At 42.4% G+C, this 15,653-nt stretch overlaps 2 protein-coding genes across 3 annotated transcripts in view; one reads left to right on the forward strand and one right to left on the reverse strand.

The window, feature by feature from the left end:
• The window catches only part of LOC109464434 (galactosylceramide sulfotransferase-like), a 30,114-nt gene extending 20,847 nt beyond the window's left edge, over nt 1-9,267 (forward strand). For both annotated transcript variants that reach the window (XM_019761418.1, XM_019761419.1), the window contains exons 3-5: nt 4,645-4,756; nt 4,940-5,029; nt 7,211-9,267. In XM_019761418.1, the coding sequence (XP_019616977.1) occupies nt 4,645-4,756; nt 4,940-5,029; nt 7,211-8,284 (1,276 nt within the window). In that variant the 3' untranslated portion in view covers nt 8,285-9,267. The remainder of the gene's footprint in view (nt 1-4,644; nt 4,757-4,939; nt 5,030-7,210) is intronic.
• A 4,250-nt stretch (nt 9,268-13,517) lies between these two features.
• On the reverse strand, nt 13,518-15,454 carry LOC109464376 (C-type lectin domain family 3 member A homolog). The gene is made up of 4 exons (XM_019761324.1): nt 15,253-15,454; nt 14,605-14,750; nt 14,211-14,445; nt 13,518-14,030 (listed from the first exon to the last, which is right to left on the reverse strand). The coding sequence occupies exons 1-4, from the start codon at nt 15,452-15,454 to the stop codon at nt 13,597-13,599; spliced, it is 1,017 nt and encodes a 338-aa protein (XP_019616883.1). The 3' UTR covers nt 13,518-13,596.
• Between the last annotated feature and the right edge of the window lie 199 nt (nt 15,455-15,653).

The raw sequence follows: 15,653 nt of genomic DNA on the forward strand, positions 1-15,653 counted from the left end.
GAACTTGCAACGTCACTAGAATTTGTCAGTCTGTGGTTCAATACTCGATTGCAGAACCTCTGCGGGAGTATTTGTCATGCTGTACTGAAGGATGGGCTGTAGAAAGTGCACTGGTCAGCTCAACCTCTCAATATTCCTCTAACTCTATGGGGAAGGGGGCCATTGTCAGCGTCAGTAACTATGTAATAGCACTAATAACCTTCAAGTATATGCACAGCTGTCACTGTTTTTCTATAGCATATCTAGTGCTACTCTCCAAGCAGAGGGGTAGGTTTCGGCTTATTTTTTGTGTGTATTTATCGGGCTTTTTTTTTTACTGACATTTTTTACGCCAGCAAAACGTCTGGTGGCAAATGGTAACATTTTGGCAAATAGTTACTGCCCGGCCAATTTGATACCGATGTCTTTGCAGCCACTAAAAGAATCAATCTGCCTGGAGATTGATCTAGTGCGCTTTTCCTTTCCTTGTGAATATATATTCTGCCTACTTGTACAGACAATCAGACCCGTTCAGGATCAGCTAACGAACTGCTGATGTTGCAGTACAAATTTATCTACATTTTGAACTCTGTATGTTGTTCCTGGGAGACTTGTAAGTACGTAGTGAGAATAATTGGTTTTCAAACAACTAGAATATATCGGTGAATCGTTCGTTAACTATGTGCATACCTGATCGTAACATCTCCATTTGTATTAATACATTAAAGTCAATCATGCTGTAATTCATCCGTTTATGTCTTTTTTATTGCATGCGTTCAATAAATCAGCGCATTTAATAGCATGTTGGGGAATTTCCTTGATTAGTAACAAATTATGCTGATGAAAATTTTACAACAATAACCCGGAGCAGATTTAGAATACCATTATTCCTTCCGCATTTTAGACCAAACTTATAAGATGATATCAATAGATTAATTTTGTACAGCAATACTTTCAAATCCCTCAAAACTGAACACCTGTCTCGTAATTGGGCGGTCACACTTATCGTATGCTGTCGTACGGTTTTGATGTCGTAAAGGCCATGAAATACTCCAACCACCGACAAGGATCTAAAACAACATTTCCGTAACAAGGCAGCTCATTTTTGCAGGACATACGCACGACTATCCCAGGAATGCTCTGAGACGTATGTGTGTGAGCGATCCCTGAATAAGGTTTCCTCGGGCGCAGCATCCTTCTTGGCAGGGTAACTCTGATGCCATGTCCGGCCGTTTTAGCGCATCTCACGTTATAGGTCCGGGTAGTTACTGCCAACAGACACCTCACCCATTACATGGACGTGACTTGACTTTTGGCCCTACAACATTCACTCTGTAGCAATAACATTCTATCTACCCCCTTTCAATATATTTTATAGCTACCGCTTTGCGTAACAAATGACTTGACTTGTTTATTGAGATTTTTACGCTGTGGGTTATCACAGTTATCAGTGCTGCACAATATATGTCTATAATTGGTATCAGTTTGTCATTTTCAGAGTTCATCCTGTACATGTAATATTAGGTGTTCCATTTAGACTGGGGACCGTGAAAGGAAATGTGCACTCATTCTGTTAAACACCTGTCACACATAGCCAAATATGGCCTCCCGAGCACTGACACCCCCCCCCCCCTTAAACCATGGTTGGGAGCAGGTCGGGAGCAAGGTTGGATATGGTTGTCCCCAGCCGAATGTTTCCAAATGTTTAAAACATTCGGGTGTGGACGGGAGGTTGGGTTGTGATTGGCTCGTGATTGGCTGGTGTTCGGCAGTAGATAAACAGTATTTTGAAGGGTTCCAGGGTCAAAATTTACTCCAATTTTATTCCAGTCATATAGAAAGATAGGCGTAGCCCCCAACTTAAGTCAGCCTTGGCTGGTTTGTGGTCCGGGGAAGGTTCTGAATGTGTGACAGGGGCTTTAGCCATGTGCAATGATTAATGACACAGATAAAGGTGGATTGCTAGTGTACAGGTGTGAATCAGATAGCGATGTTATATATGGAGCTGCAAGAAACACAGGGTCGACATTCGGACGATATAATCACAACTTCAACTTGAAGCACGCAAACTTTTTTGTTGGCTGTTTGCCAACACTCAAAAGGGCGCAATCTACCAAACTTGCCATTTCACATCCTAACTTCAGCACATACACCCATCCGGGCACCCGTTCACAGGTCTTTAAATGTAGCAGTGGATGTAGCATTTGTAGATACACACCGCCGCCACATGTAATTCATGAAACTCTTTCAACCACCACGTCGAAGCGTCCATACGCATTTGTCATCTACTGCATTATAACAAAAAGGTGTAGAACTTGACGGAATTCATCCAGACACTTTAAAACGCATTGTGTAGACGCTTTTGTGGTCATGCACTAGTCAGAATGTTACGTCGCGAAACATGAATGTTAGACGGATGAAACACAATGTATCTGTGCGTTTGGATAAGCTTGTTCCGTGTGAGTAATGTACCGTACATGGAACCCTTAATGCGTGGGGAAATGGGCTATACTTTAGGAACGAGATGCTTTAATGGTATTCCTCCATCAAGAAGAATCCGTCGGTCCGGCGCCCAGGCATGTACTTTAGTTTGGGGTACCACACAGGCAAAGCAAGTGACAAATCTCACAATGTTCTTTCGGTGACCGCGCAAACATCTCCTATATCAGGCTTTCATGGTCTTTTTATGATCGTTTAGTAATCTCCAATGACTCTCGATGATCTTTCAATGATGTCAAAGATCTTTCAATGATTACCAAGGCCATCTTTCAATAATCTTCAAGATCGTTCAATGATCGTTTATATTAATGATCCCCATGATATTTTAATGATCGTTTTAATGTTTGCCGAACTAACTATCGTCTGTGTCACTAGTTTCAATGATTTTCGGATGATCTCCAAAGTCTTCCAATGAAATTGAAAGAAGAAGAAGACGGTATTTGAATGATCCATCAATGATCCCAATGATTAATGATGTTAGGTCTCGCATTAATTGGTTGCCCAACAGTCTCTATCGTATCCAGAAGCGTACATATCTAGTTCTATGTCTGACTCAGGGTCGATCATGTACGGTTCTGGATAGTTTCCGTGTATCCTAGAACGAAGATTGGTCCCAGACACGGTTCTGGATACTATATATTAAGTACGATTCTGGATAAAATAGTCTCCCTCCATCGTATGCATGTTACGGCAATGTGAGTAGTCTATACCAGAAAAATACCTCAAGGACAAGGTACAGTTTGATTTACGGCACTGGTTTTCCATCCACATCCGGGCTTCGCTTGAGGGAAGAAACGCATTTAGAGAAGCCGCACCATGAATGGACGCGGATGTAGATAGACTGATGTACGGAGACAGATCCTGTCCTTATCGGTAAAGTCAATCTTTGGGTTTTATGGTTCTGAGCCTTCAGGGATGTTCCGGCTATTCGAACAAAATGTCTGTCGATATTGCAGTTAGATTTCATATCAAACGAGGGTTGCTTCATATATAAATCCCCAACGGCTAAGTTGCATTTACGTTGTACAGTTTTTATCGCAAGGCTTTTCAGCAAAGTGTTGGCGTCGAGAATCAGCCGCCGGGAAAGAGTTAGGACAACTTTTTCCGTCACAAGACAGCCTCGATTGTCCCGTGAATTTCCTGCGGTACAAAGTTTGTTGCAAAGGCTTATATCAAAGTCAAACACAAACCGTAATTCGTTCTCATTTACGTTTTTAGCTTTTTTATTTGTGTCTAAAATAAATCCTCTATCAAAACGGTTTATAGAAATAACAGCTTATAATAAAATCTATACGCGTTTATGATACCTACCCTACATGTGTTCAATGATAAAACCCCGCCAACTCTTAGGTATTTACTGTTATGTTAACGTTGTAAGTTACTTTGTGTAAATATTTCTTATCATGTACGCGCTGCTGCTTTAATCGACCGATGCTCTGTATATTTGTTTCATGAACCCTGGAAGATTGGGGCTGCAAAGGGGGGTATTTGAATAAAATGTCAACTCAACTTTACAACACACAAATACAATCGCAGATGAACACGTTACAAGCGTTGAACAAGATGTGTTTTGACGGAGTGTTAAAGCGAGTTTTATGGAGAGTGCAGATGGCATATAAAGGCGGCGCATTTCACGCTGCCACGACTCTGTCAAGCACCAAGCGTTTCATGGACTCTGAGAGCCAATATTAGAACATGATATCATAGCACATCGGCAGAACGTACTGCACCCGCGTAAAAGCGGTATTGTATTGTGCATGGCACGTTGGTTGAACGTCTCGTTTCAGGCGGAATTAGCGTCCCAAGGATGTTATCCCGTCTATAGTTTTCAAATGTTGTGCAAGGGACAAAGTTCTGATGTAACGATGACCAAACATCCAACGACCAAACATCCAAATCCGGGTTTCGCGCAGGCTCAGTACGTTCTCTCGACGTGCTAACATCTTAATCCTGTTGATTTACGCATGAGAACTGCCTGTTACAATAGTGATGGAGGATGTGATGAATGGTTTCCATGGTTACTGATTTTTTATAGTAATAGAGAATCCTGAGCTCCAATTGGTAGTTAAGAAATGGTTCTCTCGAGTTAGAGGTGAATGACCACAAGATCTCAGGTGGAGGAGGAGACCATGTAACACAGGCTGATATTTTTCTGTACTATTACAGATACCGCCTGAGCATGGATCCTATCATGAGATCACGTGTGCGCTCCTGTAAGCCTGACACCAAAGTTGCCTTCATCAAACTCCACAAGACGGGCGGCAGTACCATTATGCAGGTCTGTAGGACTGATTGACGCATTGTTATCTGGCAGAAATGCATGCAAGAACTGACATCCCCAATATGCGAAATGTACAAGGCACGTCGACAGGACGTACGTACTGTAGCAGTATGAAACCCGTGATGTACATGTACTAGTATTGTGCATAGCGCTCAGGGCTGTCCCTCTTCTCCTACTCAGGTCCTACACCGCTTCGGGTATCTTCGGAACCTCTCCTTCGTGCAGCCGACATCGAACAACATCAACCAATTGTACCCCTATGGCCTTCAGGTTGGTGAGTTAGTGAATGATGGACGAATGAATGAATTAACTAGAATTCCGAGATCTCATACCTCCATGAAATATGATCTTGATATGTAAATGTCAATTTCTTCTTTAATTGTTGAAATGACCTCTGCATTAACATGATATATGCATCGTGATGTATGTTAACTTTTGATTAACTTACAGATGTCCAAAGTATGACATTCTCATCATTCACCATTACGAAATCATAGAATTTTCACATTAATTATGCAAATTAGGTCATCATTTGCATAATTAGTATCTGTTGAAGTTCCGCCTGCCATAGGTTACATAGTATAATGTAAAACACTGTAATTATAGAATTTCCTCATTAATTATGCAAATAAAGTCCTCATTTGCATAATTTACATTTAATTATGTACATCTCTCTCTCAGCTACCTACACACCAAAAATAATGAAAATATGTTGCTCCTGTCTGGACTTATTGGCTTTTAAACATTTCGCCAGAAAGTGCCCTGCAGTTCTAGAACAAGCCGCTAGGGGGCCCAAACTCATATGACTTCTTACCAAGCACGCGAGCTACCTTCCATCAAAATTTCATGACCCTAGCATGTCCAGATCGCGAGATAATGTAAAACACTGTAATTATAGAATTTCCTCATTAATTATGCAAATAAAGTCCTCATTTGCATAATTTGCATTTAATTATGTACATCTCTCTCTCAGCTACCTACACACCAAAAATAGTGAAAATATGTTGTTCCTGTCTGGACTTATTGGCTTTTAAACATTTCGCCAGAAAGTGCCCTGCAGTTCCAGAACAAGCCGCTAGGGGGCCCAAACTCATATGACTTCTTCCCAAGCACGAGAGCTACCTTCCATCAAAATTTCATGACCCTAGCATGTCCAGATCGCGAGATATCAAAACCGGAAGTTGCGCTGCAGTACCAAGGGAAGCCACTAGGGGGACCAAAATCTCATCATTTCCAGTTTTCGTCACACCCTACCAACACACCAAGTATGAAACCAATCCATCCAGGCGTTCTTGAGTTATCTTGTTGACCAACAGACAGACAGACGGACGGACGGACGGACGGACAGATAAACGCAACTGAAACTAGAATTCCGAGATCTCATACCTCCATGAAATATGATCTTGATATGTAAATGTAAATTTCTTCTTTAATTGTTCAAATGACCTCTGCATTAACATGATATATGCATCGTGATGTATGTTAACTTTTGATTAACTTACAGATGTCCCAAGTATGACATTCTCATCATTCACCATTACGAAATCATAGAATTTTCACATTATTATGCAAATTAGGTCATCATTTGCATAATTAGTATCTGTTGAAGTTCCGCCTGCCATAGGTTACATAGATAATGTAAAACACTGTAATTATAGAATTTCCTCATTAATTATGCAAATAAAGTCCTCATTTGCATAATTTGCATTTAATTATGTACATCTTTCTCTCAGCTACCTACACACCAAAAATAATGAAAATATGTTGTTCCTGTCTGGACTTATTGGCTTTTAAACATTTCGCCAGAAAGTGCCCTGCAGTTCCAGAACAAGCCGCTAGGGGGCCCAAACTCATATGACTTCTTCCCAAGCACGAGAGCTACCTTCCATCAAAATTTCATGACCCTAGCATGTCCAGATCGCGAGATATCAAAACCGGAAGTTGCGCTGCAGTACCAAGGGAAGCCACTAGGGGGACCAAAATCTCATCATTTCCAGTTTTTGTCACACCCTACCAACACACCAAGTATGAAACCAATCCATCCAGGCGTTCTTGAGTTATCTTGTTGACCAACAGACAGACGGACGGACGGACGGACGGACGGACGGACAGATAAACGCAACTGAAAATATAACCTCCATGACACATTTCATGGAGGTAATGAATGAATGATAAAGAGACTTTGCGTACTTCAGTACTAAGTGACCCTGCGTCTTATCCAGAATATGGACAGTTTGAATCCCGACTGTTGTTACGCACCTGACTTGCATGCTGATGGAAAGCTTGCAGTCTAGCCATTCATACATACATACATACTGTTGTCAGCCATTGGCCTTTGCACCTTTCTGTGTGCATTGAAGTTATATATGTAATACGTAGCTCCGTATGAAAATACCTTTTACGATAAACTAAAACTGTGTCTTAACATTTCAAAATATCATTTTTCTGCAGGACATCCGAAAGTACCTCCCGCCCGAGGGGAAGGAGTTCGACATCTTGACGTACCACACCATCTACGACAGAGCCAGGATAACGAAGCTGCTGTCTGCGAACGCTACTTTCGTCACCATCCTCAGGGAGCCGATGGAGCGCCTCAAGTCTGCCTTCAACTACTACCAACTGGCGAGGAGATTCCGCATTCCCGGGTCGACCGCCCTGCTGAAGTTCCTGGAAGATCCGGGAAGATATGATAACAAGGTGGATCTCCGTTCCTCCGGAGCCCCGGTGTCCGCGACCAGGAACCCGATGGCGGTAGAGCTGGGTTTCCCCATCAAGAATCTGTCTCCCAACGATTCTACCGGCGTGAAGGACGAGAACATCCGGGACTTTGTCGACAAGGTCTCGCGAGAGTTTGACCTCGTGATGGTGACGGAGTACTTCGACGAGTCCTTGGTGCTGCTGAGGCGGCTGCTGTGCTGGGACATGCAGGACATCCTCTACTTCAAGTACAACAGTTACGAGTACGATTTACGGAAAAATACGGTACCCGAGCATCTGGTACAGAACTACCGCCGGCACGACGCCATAGACTACGCTCTGTATGATCACTTCAACCGGACGCTGTGGAAAAAAATCAACATGGCGGGCGCCGACTTCCAGGAGGAGCTGGTCCACTTCCGGTGGCTGCAAGCGAGAATGAGAACTCACTGTAACCGGGAGTTCTACGACTTCGCTCCCATGTACGTCGGCGAGACGGCCTGGAATTCTGGCTTTCGCATCGATGCGACGTTTTGCACATGGATGAAGACGTGGCACATGTGTTACTTTACCTTACTCAGGGACAGGAACGTAAGGATTCAGCAGGAGAAGCAGAGGATTCCGAAGGCCAAGAGGCTGCCGAGGACAGGCGGGATCTACTCCGATCCGTACTGCGTCTTGTGTGAGAATATAAAGAAGCACTGCACCGTCCATGAATACGTGACGCACCTGTACCACGAGGGGTTCCTATCGCCGACACAGTCCAGCTCCTCAAAAATAACCAGCATTAAGTCCCGACATGGCGGCAAGCCACAGCCCATTTCTTGACCGTTATTTCTTATTTTAACCGAGGACAGAGACCTTCTGATCTAGCTATAGCCTCCATAGCGGGCTCAGTGGCTGGCGTTTAGATATTGCCGCTTATTTTGGATGATTACGCACTGTTTTCTGATTGAATCTGATTTATATATGATGCGTGCCGTTTGCAACATCATTTTCCGGCATGTGCGGAGTTGCTAATATAACTAAGTGGAAGCTAAATTAACAAAAGAATGATAATCTCTCCCTGGTAAGGACATTCTCTTAAGGAAATGGACCCAACAGAAGATGGTAGTCATAAGATAACAATACACATATTATCACCAAAACACAACAATGATAAATGTCTGCCACCGTGCCAGCTAGGAGGCTAATAGTCGATCGATATATATGTACGCTTGTGCAAATATGGGATTTACGGCATTTTTTATTGCCAACAACGGGGAAACATTTGCCTTCTCCCTTTCTCTCTTAACTATTGTGCCTCAGAGATAATCTACGATAGCATTTCTCACATGTAACAGTGCCGTGGAGACGTTTCCAGGGTAAGAATAAACGCTGCTAGTGTTGTAGTCATTGATGAATGTTGCACCGTCGCCACAGAGCCGTATTTTATTTTTTCTACAGTTAAAATGTAAGATATACTACACTGTATACCATGTATACATGTTGGTGCAAAGAACCTGAATTCTATGAAAGTTTGGTAGCTATAAGTGATAAAAAGTTCTCAATTAAACCTGGCCACATTAGGAGATGGGGGGGGGGGCTTTTTCAATAACAGTATTTAGTCGGCAGTTTGTGCTATTTTTCTATGTTGAGTGGGTATTGCTGAAGGGTTCTATGATTACTGTTGCTCTGTGGATGTTTTTTGTGATGACTGGCGGCTTAAGATTAAAAAGGTTACAGATAAACTCTACGGAAGACGGAAAACAAGATGAAGAAAAACTACGGAAGACTGAAACTACTCCTATCCATGAAAAATAAAGATTAATTGGCGCAATTCATTTATGTCTCCTGTCTAATACATTGTTCGTAGCTAGCTTTATTTATAGCCTGTGGTTGTTATGGGAAAGTGGATGGACAAACTATCCTGTAGCAGATATCAGTGCATTCATCACCAAAGGGGTCAGTACAATTCATTCACGATTCAGGCCTCTCTGACAAGTTCTAATGGTGCATCTCATCATCCAATCATGGCTGTCAATATTACAGGGTCTGGCCCAGGAAGCGTCTCAAAAGAGACAAACTCTCTCATTTTCTCTCATCAATAATGAAGATACAGTCTTCCACATGGTCACCCGGCCGGGTATGATATAAAAGACAACAACAAAAAAGTTGAAAAGGGCTAATCATGAGCACTATTTGTGAACATTGTTGCTATTTATGAACGCCGATTTATTTTCGGCCGGGCTCCAGTTTGGAAATGTGACGTTGGATAACTCACAACGTGCCACTGGGACAACTTCGTTTTTTCCTTGATTACTTGGAATTTGGAAATACACTAATAATAGGAGATAACAATTCCACAAGTCTGACTGATACAAAATATTGTAATACTGTGAAAAGGAAGATTCAAAGTTAAAGTAGCTTCCGATATCTCATAACGTGCCACTTGTACAACTTCGTTTCACACGGGTTACTCTCAAGTTGGAATTCGGAAACACACTAGTCATGGGGGGTTTAGAGATTTAACAATTTCAAAAGTCTGACATATATGAAATATCGTAGTGTGAAAAGGAAAATTTCGAGTTGAAATAGTTTCGGACATAGTGATCATATGTCTAAGGGGACCGGATTTGTGAAACGCTAAAAGATTAAGAATATATATAAGCTAAAGCTTTCCCTGTGAAGTTTGATGTTTTCCATCTAAGTCTCAGAGGAACAGTACTGTCAAATATTCAAGTTGATCTTTTTTTCAATCTAAATCCAAGGGGACCTGAAACTGTCCTCCAAAGTTGGAAAATGACTTTTTCAAATCGAATCTAAGGGAACTATTTTGTGTCATAAGTTAGATGTGGGGAAATGACCGTTATGGCACCAAGTAGGGAGAGTTTGTGCTGCACAGGGACGAAAACTGTCCCCCAAAGTTGACTTGTTCAACTTGAATCTTCGGGGAATAATTGTGTTAAATGTTAATAGTTGAAATTTACGACTCCCATGCGGTACAGTATAGTCCGTTTACGTAAATCGCTCCAAAAGGTCCTCCCACTGATCAGCCCTCTCTACACAGGCACTGAGCGGCCATCTCTACACAAGAGTAATAGGCCGTTATTTTTCCCACCCAGAGGACTTCGTGTTACAACAGACTATGGCTATTCTCCAAACTTGTAAAACGACTTTTACCACTCAAATCTAAAGGGACCAATTTTGTGAAATGTTACAAGTTGAAACGCTCGGCTACCCACGCACGTTGTAGTGTTCTCAGACAGATTAAATCGCTCTATAAGCAGTTCTCCCACTGATCCACCATCTAGTCCATGGTCAGAGTACATACGGGACCGTTATAGTGCCCCAAACAACGGGGGTTATTGTGACACAGACTATTATAATGGCTGTACATGTCCTTTGAAAAATTATTTAAAATCTAATGGGACGTATTTTGTGAAACTTGAAACGCACGACTCCTAGAATAATCAATCTAAATTATCAATCTATATCTATGGGTAAAAGATTCCAAAGTATCGCAGGTTAAACTTGTCTAGAATATATTGACAGTAGAATGAAACCTCTAGACAAAAGTAATGCGCCGTCCCGACCTTATAAATGGCGAGTCAAAAGTTGGAAAACGATTTTTACATTCAATTCAAATTAAAAGGAACCAGTTTTACCTACATGTACTTGATTTATTTTTAAATATATCCAAAGGGATAGAAAGAAACCGTCTCCATTGCGATTGATTGTGAAAGAATTTGGGCAGATAAGTGTGTATTCGTCATTCATCTACACATTAACGATATCAAATTCGCCACCGACATGGCTTAATAGGTAGGACTGGGTGTAGTCATCGCTTATATCTGTTACGCAAAGTTTTCTTTTGAAAAAGTTTTCAATTCGATAAGAATAAAAAAAAACGACCATGACATGCTCACAGGAGTAACAAAACACAGAGAAAGGAAAAAAATTACCATACAATTATAAACAATGTGGATGAGATCACACATGCTTTCAATTTCAATTACAAACTGTTTTCATATGCCTATATCGTTATCTCAGACAAATGTAGACGAATGTAGAAAGATTGTTATACTGTTACCATCGTTTACTGTTCTTTGTTGATATACATAGAAACACATATATCATTTTCAATTTTATTCTATGTCATTATTGACATGTGAATGATTGTTTACTCCTAGCATTGAAGACTGGATTACGCTGATTTGACATATACAGACATAAATAAACATTTCAGAACTGCACTTGTAGTAAACACAATAATTGATGTTAATGATCAAACTCAATTAGGAAGTTATCGTTCTAGGCAGCAGGCACCAAACATGGCACAAGACACGAGGATCGCAAACAAACAGGTCTTCATGAAGTTATTGCCACAAGCGAGGCTCTAAGGCGTATTTTCTTAGGGAATTTGACAGAAACTGTGCAGGGTTAAAGGTTGCTCATGCAATTCTCGGCTTCCTGAATTCCCCCATGTCCACCTCTAACTCCTGCTGGATTCTGGGGCCTTCAAGTTCACACCATTTGCTGTGTCTGATCGTTTTACCCTTAATCATTCTGCCTGTCAATCCTTCCCACCCACATGCTGTCAACCTACTCTGTCTGGACAAACATACACTCAAACACACAGACAAACCCACTCGAAACAATACTTCCGTACAACAGCCTGTGTTTTTACGATTAACTGCCAAATACTATGGCTTGGTTAACCTCCTTGGTTGAACTAAAGAAAAAATACGGTTTCACTTCAAGTTTTTACATGCACTTTACTCGGGTAGTACGTGCAATATATCATCATATAATTCCACATCCTTCGGCTAATCAAGGTAGCCCTGGAGAGAGATTAAACTTCTATTTTTAAGGGAGATGTATGTGACGGTTCAAACCCCCGATCCGTCATGGATAATGAGATGGCTGCATGTCCCCATAGCTCGCGGTCTCATGGCATCTGATGTATTACATGTCATCGCCGGGAATAAATCCCAGTCATCAGTTATCGGTGGCAAAGGTAAAGCCCCTGTCACACATTCAAAACCTTCCCCCGACCATCACCAATCAGGGATGGCCGATTTAAGTTCCGGAGCAGTCTGACCAGATTTCTATACGAATCGACTCAACTTTGAGTTAAATTTTAGTCAACCTTGACCCCCCTCTCCCTTCTTCCCTTCTTCTTTTCAAGTCAGCAGTGTTCAGGGAGGGGGAGTATTAGCACACCACTGCTGCTACTACCCCCCCTGCCTGAACACTGCTGCCCTACTCCCGAACACCAGCCAACCAACAACTAACCATGGCTAAATTCGAACCTCCAGAATGTTTTAAACATTTTGAAACATTCTACTGGCGGAGCTGAGCAGTGGCCGACTACACCGAACAGCAGCCAACACCAGCCTACCTCACTCCCAACCTTCTCCTAACCATGGTTGGAGGGATTCCGGCAGTGTTCAGGAGGTCATATTCGGCTATGTGTGACAGGGACTTTAGAAAGGAGCCGTTTTTTAAGTCAAATTTTGGGATAATGTAAAGATTTCATTGTAATATCATAATGCTAGCATAAAGAACGGTGCAGTGATGCTATTATTCAGTAGCGGCTTTTCTTGGCACTACAACAGAATTTTCCGTTTTTAAAAATCTTTTATCCTGAGCAGGATATGGTCTTGATATTTAAGTAGCAGATGGCTTTTGATATCAAGAAAAAGTAGTATATGTTTGGGACCCTCGCAGCTTGCTTGCAGCGGCGTTTTTGTTACAACCTTTTAAAGATGATAAGTCAAGAAAGGAACAAAAGATTTTCATGATATTGGGTATGTCATTACATGTACAGTCAGATACTCAATAATGAAATGCAATCCATGCAAATTAGGGCTTAGTTTGCATAATTGATGAGAAAATTCTATAATTCCAGTGGTTTACACAGTATAACATGTGTAATTTATTGAACTCCAGTTTCTATGTTTACCGGTTAGCTATACTTTGGAAAGCCGTTGTACAGTAGTCGTCAGAGTTCTGCCTCACTTTTGGACATCCGAGGGGAAAATGAGCAGAATTAACAGGGGAATGTGGAATGGTTTGTTTTGACATGGTTTGTGACAAAACCATCGGCAGCCTGGCGTGCTAAGTGTGCTGTGTAATATTTACTAGATGGAACGGTTTCAGGAAATGGTACGGTTATAGGAAGTGTGTATACCTGGAGCAGCCTGGCATATGAACGAGACATACAAATATGTACATGGCGCGTCGAACCACATGCCTTCCTCGTGTGGGGAGTAAAGAACGCAATCTCCGTCGCCCCCATCGTCGTTTGGTTGTGACGGACCCCAGGAATTGTACGTCCCCAGCGCTGAACCGTCCACCCACTCAAACCTCCCCTCTTGTCGCTGATCGTGCAGGCCGAACCAGAAGCTCGAGTCCTCTCTCACGGCCCTGTACAGGGAGACCAGAAAGACGTTGGTCTCGGCGTCTCGGGGCATGGCAAGGGTGCCACCGTCTGCACGGCAGCTCACGGCCGCCTCGCTGAAGTTCTTGCGCGTGTTGAAGGCCTTGTAGCAGACATCACGCCACATTGTGTAACCTTTAGGACAAGATACTGAAAAAAAAGAAGTTTTATATAAAGAGGAGGCATGAGAGAGATGGAAGGGAGCACCATCAATGGTCCATTAGAATGTCGTACCTCCTTATTATGTATTTATTCACATCATCCAAGTTAAACTGATAGCTGCTATAAGGCACTAAAAATGTAAAGCTGAAGCCCAACTTGATGCCTTACTTATATCGTGAAGGTGCTGATCCAAGGCGGCGGTTCGGCTTCGTTCCTTGTCCAGGTCACGTTTCAAGGCTTCAAGACTAGTGGACATTTGGCGCATGTCGTCTTGGTGCCGTTTCAAGACGTCAACAGTGGTGGCCATATCGTCTTGGCGCCGTTTCAAGGTGCTAACAGTAGTGGACATGTTGTATTGGATGCGTTTCAAGGCGTCAACAGTGGTGGACAGTTGATATATTTCCTGAAACATGCGTCGACGTCAGAATACAACAAACCTTGAGAATACCAATTAGTCAGAAAAGATATCTCCTCCCGTAGTTAAAATGTATGACAGTCTCCTAAAACAAGATACAGTTGCAGAAAAATTGTTTTCTTTTTAAAACAGATACAAGAGTTTTACCTCTTTGTTGGTAAACGTCAGAGGGGCGAGTCCCACGGCGACGAGGCTCAGCAGCACGGCGATGCAGGCGGCCAGGCAGCTGCGGTGGGAGCGGTTGGAGCTACAGAGATCTCGGTTTCCGCTTGTTCCATCCAGATACGTGCGTTCTGTTAGCGGGGTTTGGCTCAAATTATCACAGAGTAATATCACTAAATAAACCTAAAACCGTCGCCATGGCATTTATAGCTTTCATTGTCAACCTTTTTCATGTGAAATTAACATTCAAAACTTAGCTGACAGTTATCATTTTTGAATGTAAATCTGACTTCATTGATATACGTGATAACTTTCATGATATAGCAATATACGTAAGAACGCATATACGTAAGTGAACCGCAGTTCAGGAAAGGTTATTACGATTTTGCAAATATCCACTACTGCCATGGTTACATTTCCTAGCTGACGCCCGGCCTGGATATTTGATTTAGTGAAAAAAACGCAAATCACAAATCTACACAAATTATACTCATGCAGGATTATTAAACATTTTGTTTGTTTGTTTTGTTGTCTTTTATATTATACGTTTCTTTCCCACAAACTGACCGGCCGGGCGCAGCTTGGAAATATAACCCTAGCATAAAATGGGCAAGTCATCAAAGCGTCGGATACCTGCAGACGTGTACGCTACATGGTGTTTCACATTCTCGGCTTCTTCGTACGTGTGTGAAGACACTTTTTGGTCTTCTCGCAGCTTGTCGGAAGCGTCGTTGCCGTGGCGGATACGTGTCTGATGGACACGAGAGGGTTGGGGCGGCAGCCCGCTGGTTTGTCCCGAGAGGGGCGACCGGACAGGCTCTGCTTTCTCGTACATTTGGACCGTGCTGTGCGGGAAACAGGTGAACAGTGCAACTGCCAACTTCAAGCTCAAGGTGCATGAATATGGACAATACTCAATGATTAGTCTGAAGGAGTAAGGATAGCGTTGCCCACATTTAGAGCTGGAGGGCCTAGGGATAACGAGTGTCGCGACTGGTACTTTGTTTTTCTACAAGCGGCAGACTAAACAGGAA

Source organism: Branchiostoma belcheri, unplaced genomic scaffold (assembly GCF_001625305.1).
Source record: "Branchiostoma belcheri isolate BF01 breed outbred unplaced genomic scaffold, Haploidv18h27 scaffold138, whole genome shotgun sequence".
In the NCBI taxonomy this organism is placed as follows: domain Eukaryota; kingdom Metazoa; phylum Chordata; class Leptocardii; order Amphioxiformes; family Branchiostomatidae; genus Branchiostoma; species Branchiostoma belcheri.